The sequence below is a fragment of the Squalius cephalus genome (assembly GCF_949319135.1).
Source record: "Squalius cephalus genome assembly, chromosome: 4".
NCBI classification, from domain to species: domain Eukaryota; kingdom Metazoa; phylum Chordata; class Actinopteri; order Cypriniformes; family Leuciscidae; genus Squalius; species Squalius cephalus.
In genome coordinates, this window is record NC_137125.1 from 8,234,086 (window position 1) to 8,250,574 (window position 16,489).

General features: G+C 40.7%; 1 protein-coding gene and 1 long non-coding RNA gene across 2 annotated transcripts in view; one reads left to right on the plus strand and one right to left on the minus strand.

Moving 5' to 3' along the window:
• Positions 1-5,800: 5,800 nt before the first annotated feature.
• Positions 5,801-9,176, plus strand: LOC307157311. Its single transcript, XR_013820931.1, has 4 exons — positions 5,801-7,405; positions 7,527-7,883; positions 8,264-8,503; positions 8,898-9,176. It is a non-coding gene; the product is annotated as an uncharacterized lncRNA (long non-coding RNA).
• The window catches only part of LOC307157259 (E3 ubiquitin/ISG15 ligase TRIM25-like), a 34,788-nt gene continuing 25,618 nt past the window's right edge, over positions 7,320-16,489 (minus strand). The window contains exon 6 of the mRNA XM_079869129.1: positions 7,320-10,784. Coding sequence (XP_079725255.1) covers positions 10,252-10,784 — 533 coding nt within the window. The 3' untranslated portion in view covers positions 7,320-10,251. The remainder of the gene's footprint in view (positions 10,785-16,489) is intronic.

Consider the following 16,489-nt stretch of genomic DNA (forward strand, 5'->3'; position numbering starts at 1 on the left):
GTCGTCGAATTCCCGGCCTCTTGCAACAAACCATTGTACAACGTCCATGGGAAATGCTGGGAGTGGATTTGATGGGGCCATTCCCCAGGAGCTCCTCTGGGAATGTTTTTCTGATAGTTTTTGTGGACTACTATTCTCGTTGGATTGAGCTTTTTAGTCTACGCAAGGCCACAGCTGAAATTGTCTCACAGATACTCATCAGAGAAATACTTACCCGATGGGGGGTCCCAGATTACATCTTGTCTGATCAAGGATCACAGTTTGTCTCCTCCGTGTTCCAGGAGCTCTGTAAAAAATGGAACATCGGACGCAAAATGACAACTGCCTACCATCCACAGACAAATCTCACTGAAAGAGTGAACCGTACACTCAAAACGATGGTGGCCTCGTACGTCAGTGACAATCATAAACATTGGGACAAGCTCCTACCAGAGTTCAGATTTGCTCTTAATTCTGCCGTCCATGAGTCCACAGGAGTAACACCAGCAGAGTTGAACCTCAATCGCTCGCTCAGAGGTCCCATGGATGTGCTATTGCAACCACGAGATGTGTCTCCTGATGATTCTTGCTATGACAAATTGGCAGAATTAAATCAAATGAAGGAGTATGTTGAGAAGAAACTTCATTCAGCACGTCAACGTCAAAAACGTAACTATGACAAAAATCGGAGAGAAGTGTTGTATGAGGAGAAGGATAGAGTCTGGATGCGCACTCACCCTTATTCCAAGGCAATTAAGTTTTTTTCAGCAAAAATTGCTCCAAAATGGCAAGGCCCCTACAGGATAGTCCAGAAATTAGGACCTCTGAACTATGAAATCGTCCTGGAGGACACTGGAGAAGACTTAAGAGTGGTACATGTCTCTAGGCTCAAACCTTGCTTCCCCTCTGCACGAGAACTTGAAAGACAACAACAACATCTATTACTAGAAATCTTTAAGGAGGACAGTGATGAGGAGGAGTTTCTTGGATTTACTCAGAAAAATATTGAAGACATCTGATTTGACGCCTTACCCTAATGGCCGGCTTTTCTTAAAGAGGGGGGAGTGTGACGATGTAGTCATATAATAAGCAAATAAATGTTCATTCATCCCAGATTATCAGTCATCTTTCATTTGTAAAATAATCCGAGTTCATTATCCATAAAAATCAAAACAAGGTATATAGTATATTCATGTGTGGTCGTCATAAGATAGCGACGAAGATGGTGACGTTTTGATTACAGGCCAGTTACCTTTATCTGGATGACGTGCGCTGCTCAAGGAAGTTGAGGTGACTGCCGGAAGCAATGCAGTGAGTGTTACTCGCGGAGCTCCGCTCGAAGACTCCCGCGATTCATTGTTTTATCCGTGGCTAAAGTGTTTCGTCTGCGTTCTAATCAACCGCGCTCTGGATCATTAAAAGGAAAGCATTGTATCCTCGTTATGGTGTGACTAGCGGATGGTCGTTGAGACGCTGCAGGGCTAACAGTACGAGTGAGCAGTTCGAAAATCTGGGCGGAATTGACGGATTGGGAGCCTCCAGCCTGTATACTCACGTCTGGGAAGTTTCAGAAAAACGTGGACCAGACTATTAAAGGAAAACGGAGTCGTGAGTACACTACTAGGCCAGTTCTGGATGACTGTTTTCAAGTGACTTGACTTTTGACTTTTTGACTGATTTCTTTGATCGGGGAAATGTATTTATATGACTATGTGAACTATTGAACTACATGAACTAAACTGTTGGAATTACTGCTGATCTTGTGACTTGAAGCTTATTTTGTTTATTTTTTGTAGCCTTTGTGGGGAACAATTGTGAATTAATTTTTGTTTTTCTTTTTCCTATTCAACTCAAAAAGTCATTTTGGAGACACTTAAAACTGTGTTGACATTTAATAATATACATATTTGAATGAATTCTAGTTGTTTGTCATATTGAATGCAGTAGTGGTCTATTTAAGAGTGTTTTTTTTGGGGGGTATTATTGCATTGCAAATCTTTTCTCAAATAAGTGAGGGGTTTTGTGAAAGACAAACAGACTGCACAAGACCTTTGTACGTTTTTGTACTGAACTAAATTAATGACAGAAAACCTGTCTGGCACCCCAGCATAAAAAAACCCAAACCAAAGAGTGTGCGAAAACGTTACAGTTTGTTTCTGCAGTTTCACTATTCTGACAGTCAGTGTGTGATGAATCACAGTTCACACTCTGAATTCACGGAATCATCCAAAACAGGCAATGGTAAAAAAATCCCACAGGCATTAACAGGGTGACAAATAAACAGAAAGAACAGTTCTTACTGACCACCATATACACTGTGCTTTCCCAACGATTTGATCATTTTCTTTTCCCCTTCTCCCATTTGTTTGCCAAGAGGACTCTATCATACAACTCCAATGAATGACCCTTGCACTTGTGATTATAATATTCAGCCTGTTTTTTCTGCTGCTGACGTGCATTTTGTTCTGCAAGTAACATTGCCTCCCTTAAATCTTTCCCAGAATGGACATATTAACTAACAGCAACAGTCCCCGATCCAAATTACACTCTCAAACAAAACATCCACTGGCAATCTCGGGGTACGGACAAACATCAAAAAGAATGGTGGGTAGCCAGTTGTCTCATGCCTAGTGCAATTGTATTAGTAGGTCGGTGTGTTCAGCATATGTGGCCAATTAGCTTTAGACCGACCTCAGAGGCAAGGACCTTCACGTCACCAAGAGTATGATTAAACCTTTCAGTCTGAACGTTACCCTATAGGGTGATGGGGCGTGGTATGAGATTTGGCAACACATGACAATTTCTACATTTACACAATCAGAGAACTTTCCAAATTTGCACTCTTGTCTGAATGGATCCATCCTGGAAACCCATATATACAAAATAAATTGTTCCACAGAACATGGGCAACAGACTTTGCAGTTTGATTCAGTCAAACATACAAACATGGTTTTGTGAAGTGGTCGGTTATTACCAACACATCAATAGACGTATTATTGACATCCTCAGCCAACCAGAAATCGATACAAACCAACTCTACCGGTGCTGTTGTGGTTATAGACACAAGTAGTGCTCTGGCCTCAGGCCTTTGGAAAGACCTGTAACCACTGTTGTGAGTCCTGTTCTTGATCATGTCTTGTTTTGAGTTTTCATGCCATGCCACGCCATGTTTTTGTTTCATGTTTGGTTTTATTTACAATAAACTGCACTTGGGTTCTCATCTTTCAACTTGCCTCCAGTGGACCTTTATTTTACAATTAGAATGAGTTCAAATGACAGCAAGGTCCTTTGTCTACTCGAGGAGTGGTCGTTCCTCAACTAGTTTTTCCAGTTTTACATCTCTTCTCTTTATTCCAGAGCATTTGATGTTTTGTGTTGATTATCTTTGAATTAATATACCTGACATAATAAACTGTAAACATTTGATTTTATTCTACGAACGTAATATTAATTTTGTTTGTATATGTCAAAACACATCAGCATGTTGAAACTTTGCATGCATGTTCATGATGATAAATGAGAAAAAGTCACAAAATATCAAGAAGAGCCTTACTGCTGTACACAGTGTGCCCTGTTGGTTGTTTCCATCAACTCTCAAGTCTTTCTGGATTCTTTTGCTTTATGTCTGCCTTCTCTCTCACAGTGACAAGGATCGTCGCATCATTTCCTGTCTGCAGGGTTTCAGACCACAGGAGGTGTTGCCTAACCACCTGTTAAGGGTCTGCATGAAGAACCAGACAAATGAGGAGAGGAATGCAGAGGTGGACAGAGCCAAAAAGTCAATGAAGGCCTGGACCCTTCGAGGCAGAACCTGGGACTACGACGACATGGTGAAGCGGTACCCCGATGAGGCTTCCAGACAGGCTCTTCTGGAAGACCTTCGTGACAGGCAATTTTTAATTCTTAATGACCCCATGGACACACAGGCTGAATCCAGTCACAGACCATCAGGCGCTGCAGTTGAAACACGCAACAAAAAAGGAGTTGTTATTCATTAGTATTACTTTTCATTTAATGCAGAGTCATTACATTTAAATTTTGGAACGCTGCCAGGCACACGAACAGAAACATCTCTAACTTGCCTCCTTATTTGTTTTTTGTTTAATCTAATCATTCTAGGCCTGCTCAGCCGACTCTCCAAGACTGCCAGACAGTCCTCAGAGTGTCACAGACTGACATGCTGGACATCCACAGGAGGCTCCTGGACCAGCAGCATGTGGAAGAAGACCAAAGGACGCTGTTCCGGTACTTCTGCGAAGCCATCCTGGTCCTGAGATACTTCCAGCGACCAGAAGCAGTGAGGGCATTTACAGCAAGTACTTTTACTTTACAGTGTTTCCTCAGTGTGTATAAAGTCAGTCACTCACTGTGTTCTTTATTTGTTTTCCAGTCTTCAGACTGGGTCAACAATACAAATGTTGAGGGACGAATCCACATGGGTGTAGCGACAATGACTGACATGCGGTCACATGGTCACATGCTGTTCCAATTAGTAAACGCTGGTCTCCAAACACATCCTCCGTTGTCTCCTTAGACAACAGTCTGTTCATGGTGCCTCTAAGTCTGCTTGAACAGACAAAAATTGCATCTTTATGGTTCCCCAGAGGGACAATTGAGTCACAAAAGGAACCCTGTGTTAGAGAATCCCCTCTAAAACCCCCATGCCTTTGAATCACGTGACAAGACTCGAGGCATTCCAGACACACACACACACACACACAAACATCCTTTGTGTATAACTGAGAATAAGAGAAAGATCTTTTATTTTATTTTATAATGTATGTACATCCCTATATGCATGTGTGTGATTAGTTTTACCTTATAATAGAGGTTTGGTTTTCTAATGTGTAGTTTTAAATTCTAAGTGTTTATCGAAAGAATGTTTCTCCCAATTTAGGGTCTCAAATAGAATCATGGTGTTGTAACCCTACCCCAGACCATAAAACTTTACGACCAGGAAAAGGCAAACATTCCAAGCGAGTAACGTCCCAAACGCACCACACACACACAGATTTTTCATTGACTTTCCCACATAAGACATTACCAAAATGTTGATATATTTCTGAGGTTTTGTTATGACCATGTCATATTGGGGTGTCTACGATTTTGTCATGTGGTAATCAAAACTTTAAATGTGTGCAATTCTGCATATCTCCTGTAACGTTGCATTTCTACAACCTTCATGTGATGCGTTTGATATCTCTGTAATCCTCGCAATCTAACGGAGTTGAATTCCAATAGCAGAATGCAGTAATATACATTGTTTACACATTTCATATTTCTGGAACCGAAAGGCTTAAGTCAATCGTCACTGTAACCCGAGCTAGGAGACTGTGCCAGACGAACAAAGGGATCTTCCCGCTAGGAAAAATCTCGACCTCTGATTCGTCCTCCACGAAGAAGGGGGCGGTACATGGGACGCTGATAAAAATCCAAGCTTTCAGTTTCCTCCCTCTCTTCTCGCTCTTGTCCGGTCTCTCTCATCCCTGATCTCTCACCCTTCCTCCTCTTCTCCCCGGCGCAGCGCTTCTCCAAGGAACATCTGAAGGAGGCCCTGGCCTTCTCTATCGAACGAACACATGTTCGAGTCGTAGCTGCGTCTTTTGCAACCAAGATTTGCAACCTCTCCCTGCCCGGGAGATGAATCTGAACTTTCTCGGTAACGTTACATTCAGTGAGCCTTTTTAAGCTTCCCGCGACACCGGAAGACGCAGCAGAAACAGGACACCATCCTCACTTCCTGCCTCAGCCTCAGCCTCACCCGAAAGAGCACAGAATCTTGCAAGTAGGCTATGTTGATTCCTATAAAGCTGTTCCAGGTGTCTCGTGAACTTAGGTTTCTGTATGTAATAATTACTAGCTTTTCCCTTCTCTCTATTTCTTTCTTTCTTTCTTTCATTTCATTTTATTCTGATCACGTATGTTATTGTTTGGTTAAATGTTTGTTTGTGTTTATTGTTTGCATTTTTACGTACGTTTATATTCGTAGCCCATATAATCTCTAGTCTTACATTTATTAAAATTCATTAATACTTTTCACTGTCTCTGTGTTTGAAAAACCACCTTATAAAGTCAATGAAATCAAAGATCTTATTTAAGCTACACGCTCTATATTATAGACTACATTGAGTAGTTCTTAATTCATAAACTCAGAAAGTTTGATGTTCGTGGCCAGAACATAAACTTTCTTGGAGTTTGTAAATAGATACCCCTTCTTAACTGTGATAATCTTACATTTATTCGCGGGACGAATGATGGATGACCAGACCAGTTACAGAACCAGGTAATCTCGACAATTGATAAAATAAATGTACATGCGATTTATGAATTATTATGACCATGAGTTATAATTATTAATATTTCCAAAGTTCCCTATATCCTTGAGCTAATTCACATTTACCCAGAGTCGTTTACGCTACATGGGGGTCAGTGAACTGACAGCGTCCACAAAGCAGTGAGGACTCTGCTGTAAGTTCTCTAACAGGCTGAATATGATTGGAACCCCCTCGTTAAGGATATAGCCTTCATAAATAGTACACTAGTTTTCTCATTTAAGCATCTCTTCTTGACAGACACAGATCTCGCTTCAGTGGCAGGAGAGATCAATATATCAAAGAAAATACAGAAATGATCGGACAGTGCTACATCCTTAATAACAATCGATGAAATGTTTAGACCCTTACTGATAAGTAAATCTAGAGTGTGTCCACGATTGTGTGTGGGTCCATGTACATGCTGAGTCAGATCAAAAGTTTTTAAAACAGTTTTGATTTATTTTGCCATATTGAGAGGGTGCATGGAATAACTCAAAACATCTGATTCTTCATCATCGAAGCAATTTATTGAAAATCTCTCAGCAATGACTTGATCTTCTTGTACTTGTTTTTGTCACGGTGTGACAAAATGCGGAACTCATTTCCCTTAGAGTAGTGTTTCCGTTGGGACACTTTTTGAGTGTAACACCGCTCCCAGGCCTGTGTGTGTGCGTCTGTTGCCATGACAACCTCAAATGACAGATTGACAACAGGTGTGAGGAATTTACTGGGAGTTTGGGTGAGGCTCTGCCAGCAGCTGAGAGAGTATAAAAAGCCAGCGAAGAGAGACTGTGGGGTGGTTCTTCCCCAGGACGAGGAGAGGTGAGGCGCGCAGCACGTGAGCGGCCGTGGCCGCGGTCGCGGCGGGAGGCCGCGGGAGAGAGAGGACGAGAGAGAGACAGACGAGAGAGACAGATGAGAGAGCCAGAGAGAACTTCGGCTGGATTGCGGGCGGAGGCCTTGGTGCACTGTGGGTCTGTTGAGTTGCAGTTTTATTGTGGAAATGAGCACGAGTGAAACCTTACAGTGTGTGGTGGAAATGTGAGTGTGGGAATTGTTTCTGCTGTTCACTCGCAATCACAGCTGTCCATTCCTCCCTCTGTCTGAGTCCAGTGAAGAGCCTGCTAATGCTGTGAGTTACACGTGTCCATTCCTCCCTCTGTCTGAGTCCAGTGAAGAGCCTGCTAATGCTGTGAGTTACACGTGTCTATTCCTCTCTCTTTCTGAGTCCAGTGAAGAGCCTGCTAATGCTGTGAGTTACACGTGTCTATTCCTCCCTCTGTCTGAGTCCAGTGAAGAGCCTGCTAATGCTGTGAGTTACACGTGTCTATTCCTCTCTCTGTCTGAGTCCAATGAAGAGCCTGCTAATGCTTGAAGAGCCTGCTAATGCTGTGAGTTACACGTGTCTATTCCTCTCTCTGTCTGAGTCCAGTGAAGAGCCTGCTAATGCTGTGAGTTACACGTGTCTATTCCTCCCTCTGTCTGAGTCCAGTGAAGAGCCTGCTAATGCTGTGAGTTACACGTGTCTATTCCTCTCTCTGTCTGAGTCCAGTGAAGAGCCGGCTAATGCTGGAAGAGCATGCTAATGCTGTGAGTTACACGTGTCTATTCCTCCCTCTGTCTGAGTCCAGTGAAGAGCCTGCTAATGCTGTGCCGGGAAACGCGAGGAGAGCGCTGAAGAGGAGAATGCGGAGGCTGTGAATTATGTTCGTTCCTCTCTCTGTCTGAAGGTGCTGGGAGGCGCGAGGAGAGCGCTGAAGAAGAGAACGCGGACACTGTGAATTGTGTTCATTTCTCTCTCTGTTTGAGGGTGCTGGGAGGCGCGAGGAGAGCGCTGGAGAAGAGAACGCGGAAGCTGTGAATTATGTTCATTCCTCTCTCTGTCTGAAGGTGCTGAGAAACGCGAAGAGCTCGCTGAAGAAGAGAATGCGGAAGCTGTGGATTATGTCCATTCCTCTCTCTGTCTGAAGGTGCTGAGAAACGCGAAGAGAACGCTGAAGAAGAGAATGCGGAAGCTGTGGATTATGTCCATTCCTCTCTCTGTCTGAAGGTGCTGAGAAACGCGAAGAGAACGCTGAAGAAGAGAATGCGGAAGCTGTGGATTATGTCCATTCCTCTCTCTGTCCGAAGGTGCTGAGAAACGCGAAGAGAACGCTGAAGAAGAGAATGCGGAAGCTGTGGATTATGTCCATTCCTCTCTCTGTCCGAAGGTGCTGAGAAACGCGAAGAGCTCGCTGAAGAAGAGAATGCGGAAGCTGTGGATTATGTCCATTCCTCTCTCTGTCCGAAGGTGCTGAGAAACGCGAAGAGCTCGCTGAAGAAGAGAATGCGGAAGCTGTGGATTATGTCCATTCCTCTCTCTGTCCGAAGGTGCTGAGAAACGCGAAGAGCTCGCTGAAGAAGAGAATGCGGAAGCTGTGGATTATGTCCATTCCTCTCTCTGTCCGAAGGTGCTGAGAAACGCGAAGAGAACGCTGAAGAGAACGCGGAAGCTGTGGATTATGTCCATTCCTCTCTCTGTCCAAAGGTGCTGAGAAACGCGAAGAGAACGCTGAAGAGAACGCGGAAGCTGTGGATTATGTCCATTCCTCTCTCTGTCCAAAGGTGCTGAGAAACGCGAAGAGAACGCTGAAGAGAACGCGGAAGCTGTGGATTATGTCCATTCCTCTCTCTGTGCGAAGGTGCTGAGAAATGCGAAGAGATGCATGAAGAGATAACCTGAACTGAAGAGACTTTTAAGATTGTTTTTATTATTTAATAAAGAGTATATTTATTTTGAATCCTGTGTCTGCCATTTCCTTCGTGTCCACGGCCGGCTCCTCAGGGGCGGCACGCAAGCGAAGGGGTGGGCGGCCCGCTGGCGCTCCACCCCGACCTGTGACATTTTCAATGGATATTTCAGATGTTAGCTTAATAACCTATACAGAAAACATATAAAAATATGAGTCACTACACACAGTATTGAGATAAATGTACATTCAAGGATATTTAAAGTACAAACAACATTGTTCAAATATTTGCAGTTTACATAGCGACTTAACAGCAATGTAAAATCAAATTCACTTAGTGCACATGTCCAGTTAGCATGTTAGATGTTAAAACTGCTAGCATCAACAAACACCTTCCAAACATACACAATGAGTCTTTGTCCTACCAGTAGCATCTCCAAGTTGATGAACACATTGTGGCTTTTCCCAACAGTCTTTTAACAAACTCAGCATGTGGTTTACTCCAAAGTCTTTCTGCTTTGGTTGTATAAACACTAAAACCACCAACATGGGTAGGAGAAGCACATCCACTGCTAACAAAGATCTCTCTGCCTGCTAGTAATCACACACACCTGGTTCTATGTGCCATGTGCAGTTTTAATGGCCAGTCAGCTTCCTTGTTTCTTCCAGGTTACAGTATGTGCTCACAACCAATAGGCTGCACTCATTTTTTATCTCAAATATCTTTATTTAACAATTATGTGTATATATATATTATCTCTTCTTCAATTTAGCTAAACAATTAATGTAATGAAGAGAAAGTAAGAGACTCTATAACATCTTACTGCTACTGTCACGATTACCTGTATGTCTCGGTCTTCATGGACTCTTATTTTGAATTCCTTTTGTCTTGTTGTGCCTGGTTTTCAGTTCCTGTGGTTTAGTTCCTGGTTCCTGTGTTTTCCATTTCCATAGCAACCCTTGTTTGTAACTATGACAACTTCTCACCATCACCTGTCCTTAATTTAGTCCCTTGTTATTTTGTGTATTTAAACACTCAGTCATTATATGTTAATTGTCTTTGTTTTAACGTTTCCTGCTGGGGTTTAACCCTAATGTTTATTAAATATAAGTGTTCATCGTCTTTCTGCATCAAGCCTCTTATCTTGGATTATCTAGTCAAGCCAGCGTGTGACAGTCACTGATTTATTATGAAACTCAAAGTATTATGTGTAGAATCTCTCTAAAGTCTATTCTGATTCATCAACAAGTTTCACTGATGATCTAGAATAAACCATAAACCCAGGATAGAGTGTGTCAGTGAATGTGGTCTGGACTGTGTGTATGAGGCTCAGTGTGTCAGAGACGTTGTAGAAGGACAGAGTTCCTGCACTGTCATCCACATACACTCCTACTCTCCTGCTGATGAACTCTACAGGGAGTTTAGTCTCTGTGTTATTGTGTTTGAATGAGTATCTGGAGTAAGAGCAGATCAAACTCCAGGACTGATCATTAGATCCAAACCGACACTCTTTACCATTTCCCTTCCTGCTGATGCTCTTATATGACACTGATATACACACATAATCACCACTCCACTCAATCTCCCAGTAACAGCGTCCACACACACTCTCTCTACACAACACCTGACGACACACATCAAATCTGTCTGGATGATCAGCATACGGCTGCTCTGTGTTAATGTTAGCAATCACTCTTTTCCTCTCAGACAGATGGAGGAGTTTATGTGCTGTGTTCAGATCCAGAGTGAGCTGATGGAAATCTGATGGAGAGAAAACACACATCAGGAATTATGAATCTGATCTTTTAATGTACATCGAAACATTATTTTTGGTGCTTGTTAAACAATTACAAAGAGTTAAAACCACACAATTACTGAACATTTTGTCTTTACCTAATTTTGTTGTGTAAAATCTACTTGAATACGTAAAACTGAAGTTTACTTGATCCATATGAACTATCTGAATAACTAGTGTTGAATTAACTTAAACTGGGCAGTGGATTTTTAGTTCCCAGCATGCTTTGCATAGGTCTTGATCAGGAGAGTAGATGTTGATATTAAGTGCTATTTTATGTGTTTTTGAGGAAAATGCCTGTTAGTGTTTAATGTTCAGTTCTGTTTGACATGTAAAAGAGTTTCAGTTATGTCAGTGTTTGTGTTCAGGCTGTGGGAGGCCGACATCACAAACATCACGAGTGTCGCTTCACTCAATGAGCAAAAACTGCACTCATGCCAGCACTGAGACGAGTCTCTTCTTACTTCCTCATCCTGTATGTTACACACAATTACAATAAACATAAGTGTCTTTAGCATTTGCTAGTTATTATCTAGATCAGGAACTTAAATCTATTTGGTTGGTTCAATAAAACATTTGTTTAAATGAACTTGTTTTAGTATTGTTGTACAGACCTAAACTAATTGTGTGGAAAAGTTGTTCTTAATTTAATTTAGTTCATTGAACAAACTATTTTTGAGTGTACAGAATAATTTCAAATGATGACATCTCAAAAATATTTTGTCTGTTCAATCTTTAATAATACCAGCTGATAGGGCTCTCTGTATGTTTACAGCATTATGTGAGATGTATTTTTTCTTCAGAAAAATTAACATGTAGGCTATCTACTGTAGCCTACCTAATATTTATCCAAATGAGTCAATATTGAATCAACATTGAAATCAAATCCCAAGAATTGAATTAAAATCGTGAAAATTGTGTTAAGCAATAATACAACCAGTAGCCTACCAGTCATTGTACCATGTAAACATTGTAACATGTTGTCACTAAACTTAATACAATTATGTTAAGTTACCAAATGTTTTGACAATCACAATTACACCTATTGTGATGCAAGTTGTTTTTTTTACATCCCCCCCAATCCAAGTTTTATGGATGTCCTGTCTCTTAGACTGTAAAACAAGTTTACCTACGGGTACCAATAAAGTAACCTAACCTAACCTAACCTATCCATTTCTCTTGTGCAATTAAAATATTGTGATAATACCGTATACCGTGATAAAAGCTCAATCAATTAATCGCAGCATGAAAATTTTATACCAGCACATGCCTATTAATCTGTGCAAATAAATACCCAGATTTTTTTTTTTTTTTTTTTTTTTTTTTGTGGTAATTGAGAGATGGAGGGCAGGTGAGCTAAAGTAAAACCCCGTCATATTTTAAATTTTCTGTTTCACTTGGAATTACGTCAAAAAAATGAAGTAAAGTTGGTTGCAACTTCCGGCTCACAGGGACTTTAAAAGTTTAATCTCAAATCAATATATCTCTAATCAATATTTCATGTCTAATTATTAACTTATGTGTCAAGAAACCGTGTAATAAGCGGAATAATGTACATCCAGCTGGTTGTTATCCCAGAATAAACCCCTTCAGGCTAATGCAAGAACCCTCCGCTTCATGTCCTGATCAGCCTGTCGGAGTTTATTCTGCTATAACAACTGGCTGGGTGTATTTCATCCCTTACATAATTGGTTAATGTTCCTCTTTGTATCGTTGATAAAAGAAATTCTACAGAAAAGACTAGGTGGAGCAAATGTGCTGAAGGAGTATGAAGATACAGGGACAATTAGCGATGACATGAGAAAACTGATGGTGAACATCTTGGTTGCACACATGATTGAGACAGAAGGGTAATTATCAAAATGTAATAGTCTTGGGTTATTTAATTTGTTAGTGATTATTATAGTATATAAATTGTGAACTATATTAGTTGGGTGCTACAAAATTTATTAAGTAATAAGCTGTTGATTGTTCTGAAAATAAGAGTAGTTTAATTATATATTTTTAAACAATTCTCATCAATGTAAAGTAACATTGAGTGTTTCCATTTTTCAGGAGAGTCCCACGTCGACTTACCAAACAGAAGTATGGTTTGGGAATTATCACCTTGTTTCCCTCACTCAGAGATCCCCAAGGGAGGACTGGATATGTAAGTCATTATGTGAGATCAGAACATTCAGTATTTTTGTGATCATTTAGAAATGTCTTTCTAAGAAGTTGTCATTTTCGATGGAGGGTTACAATTTTGAGTTTTAATTTGTGTCATTTCATCAGGAACATTTTTATGATGGCCAAAAAAACACTGGGTTCTTGTCATGGCGCCTCAAAACAGTACAAGGGGGGACAAAACCTTCTGCAAATAAGGATGATCCAAAAACAGAGGAAAAGGGAGGCCCTTTGCTTGACAGACAGCTGTGTCACCGTGAAGATCAGCTAGACAATCACCAAAGTTTAGAGGCTATCTCCTTGATGAATCATACAAATGACCGTGAGGTCATCATGCAGAAGATGAGGGCCACGTTTGAATACAGACAGCACCTTATCCATGATCCAGAGAGATCCACCACCATTCTCTCAGTTTTTCCTCGATTCCTGGATACTAAAGGATTGGTATCCTTTTTTTGACCAAATTGAAATGCTAGTGTAACCGGAATGAGTATGTTGCGCCTTTAAGTGGGCAGATGACGTAATGGGCAGGCTGTGTTTAAAGTCTCGCAGGCGTTAAGGAAACCGCGTTTGCTCTCGTTCTACGCTCGATGCACGAGTTTGTGTTTCTTCCTCTGCTGGCGCGTTGAAAGAACCGTTTGACCCACTGTGCCCGACAATTTAGAATGAGTAAACAAGTTTTAATAGTAGTCGATTTTAAAGGAGATATACCGGTATGTTAGTAAAAGTTGCGTTCACTATAGTAAATGTGTTCTAGGATTTCTCCTGCACCAATGACTGCTGTGAGAACATAGTGTGCGTGCCATTTTGCGCTTGGCTTCAGCCACCTGACGTGAGTGAACGATCAAGCTTGTTTGTTTTATTTTAAATTGTTAAAATATTAAAATGTGTATTTTTAGGAGCATTATTAGTTGGCCGAGTTACAACTGTGTTGCAACACTTCTGCCTTTCATTGAGAGTATGCATCTTAATCATCCATTAAGTGAGCCTTAGCGTATCCGCAACGTGAGTATTTTTATGTTTGTTTTTAAATGTAGAATGTTGTATGTGTAATAAAAATTAAATGGTTTCGATTACAGGTCAAAACCTTTCTTGGCAAGTGGCCATTGTTTTTTTCCCTACCGAACTTTGGGATTTGGTTGCTTTATTTTTTGTTTATTTGTTATATTTTGATTTTTGTGGTATTCATTCTTTGCGAGGTTTGCCTGTCTTATTTAGTGGTATATCACTGTATGGGAGGTCTTGTTGGGTTGTGTGTTTTACATATTATGGTTTTATTGGTTTTGATTTTTTGGGGGTTTGATTTGTTCCTCTCGTGTGGTGTATTTCCCATTTTATGATTTCAGGTTGATTTGTGTTATTTTGAGTGTCATTCATTCTTATCATTGTCTTTTCTTTATCTTTTGATCCAAATTATGAAGTGTCTGTTTAATTAATCTGAATTTTAGATTAATGATTTATTTCCTTAATTGTATTCCTTTAATTTGATTCTGATTTGTTTGGTCATTTGTTAAGTCTACTTTAAATCCATAAAGTTGAATTGTTGTGGTTTGTTTATTTTTCTTTATTTTTTTTGTGTTATGAATAACATTTAGAGTGGAGTTGAATTGCTGTGGTTTGTTTATTTTTCTTTAAACATTGTGTTATGAATAACATTGTTACCAACCAAGTCATTTCAGCCATAAGAGAAGAACGGTACTTGTCATTTAATAAAGTAAAACAACTTTTTTGTACTCTGGATTCTAGATTATTTATTTAAACTGCCTGTGCAGAAAGATCGTTGTTGGGGTCCCCCATCCCAGAACGTGGGGGTGGGCGTAGTCAATTTGGTCGACAATTTGACAGACACGAAGTCTAGGTTACACTAGTTTCTGAGAATTGTCAAATAGTCTGCTTTGTTGAAAACACATTTAGCTTGTTAAGAAATGTAATATTTTATGGTAATTTCTTTACATGTTTTCTGCAAACTGCTTCAGATTCTTCAGGACTTCACGCTCCTCTTTGGGTCTGAAACTGCTTCCAGACTTTTTGAAAGGTGGCCAACTGTATTCAAAGCAAAGGTTATCAGGCTAGCAGAAACCTTGACTTCCACTCCACTGCTAAAAAGATTACTGTCATCTGCCAAAGAGAAAAGGGAGGAACAGGATTTCACAGGTAGAGTTGTAGAGAACTAACTTGCAATGGCTTTGCAGTTAAAATCTGCTTAACTTAGTTATTGTAGTGTAGACATTTAACATATGTTTTGTGTTTTTCAGAATGGGACAGTGACATATTATCCTTCCTTCTACTTCTGCATCTCTTGTCACCCCAGGCTTCAGGAAGAAAGAAAACCCACAAGATCATTATTTCTCAGGCTGTTGACCACGTGGTGGTATTTAAAAAAGTAGGTAATTGGTGACAAAATACAAGGGCTATAAGAGTTATACTTAGATTTGCTCCGTTAATTTCTTCAGTTTATAATTCACTATTAGATGAACTTTAAAATGGGGGTAAATATAGTAAGTTATCTAAATGTGAATTATCTAAACCAGAGATGTTCGCAAGTCTTTAAGCTGAAGTCCGAGTCGAGTCTCAAGTCATTTCATGGCTTACAAAAAATAAATAAAAAATGGCATACTTAAAAATCACCCTTAACAGCCAGTTGGTGCATATACTGTTTTCTTACTCAGCTTCCTGCTCAGCTACTGTTCGGACGCTCTTGCTTACTGCTCCGCGCGCGCTTTGCTCTATCGCTTTTACATTTTATCTCCTATATTTTTATATTTTAGTTCCTTTTATCACCTAATTTTAACTTCAACAAACAGCACAGTGCTCAGACAACAAAGTTTGGATTACTACAAAAACGCAGAATTCTTTTACCCGACCAGCTTATATTCCGGGAAAGGAAAACACAACTGCCTACACTCATAAGGATAAGAGAGAAAATGCCTCTTCAGGTTCAAGAATCTACTTGCTGCACCAACTGCCACGGACTTTTACAAAGGATTGCAGTTCTTGAAACAAAGTTACTTATGGGACCACCAAACCAGACGGAGCACACAACAGAGCTTCGTCATGGACACCCTCAGCATACCGGTGAGTCCCATGAAACTAGTGCTCCTCGACAGGTAGAGAAACAAGCCGATCGACTTACAAATCGATGGCACAAACAGGGAGCGAGACCCAAAGGCACTCGAGACATCAGATTGTCACGAGCCTCACATATTGCCGCAGTAGCATGCTCTACCCCAGATACAGCTCTGACAAGGATTGTAAACACTGGTCTCCTATACCTATACATCTTGAGAACAGATTTGAAGTACTAATGAATGTAAATGAGGAATCCCCAAATGTGATGAATGTGATTGAAAACAGACCGAATGGGCCAGTAGCTAACACTGATGCTAACTGGCGCTCAAGGTCGAGCAGACAGCGGCACTCAGCTCAGAGCGCTGCCGAACCCAGGACTCTGATAGTGGGGGACTCCATAATCAGAAACATTAGCGGCATGGATACAACTATGTGC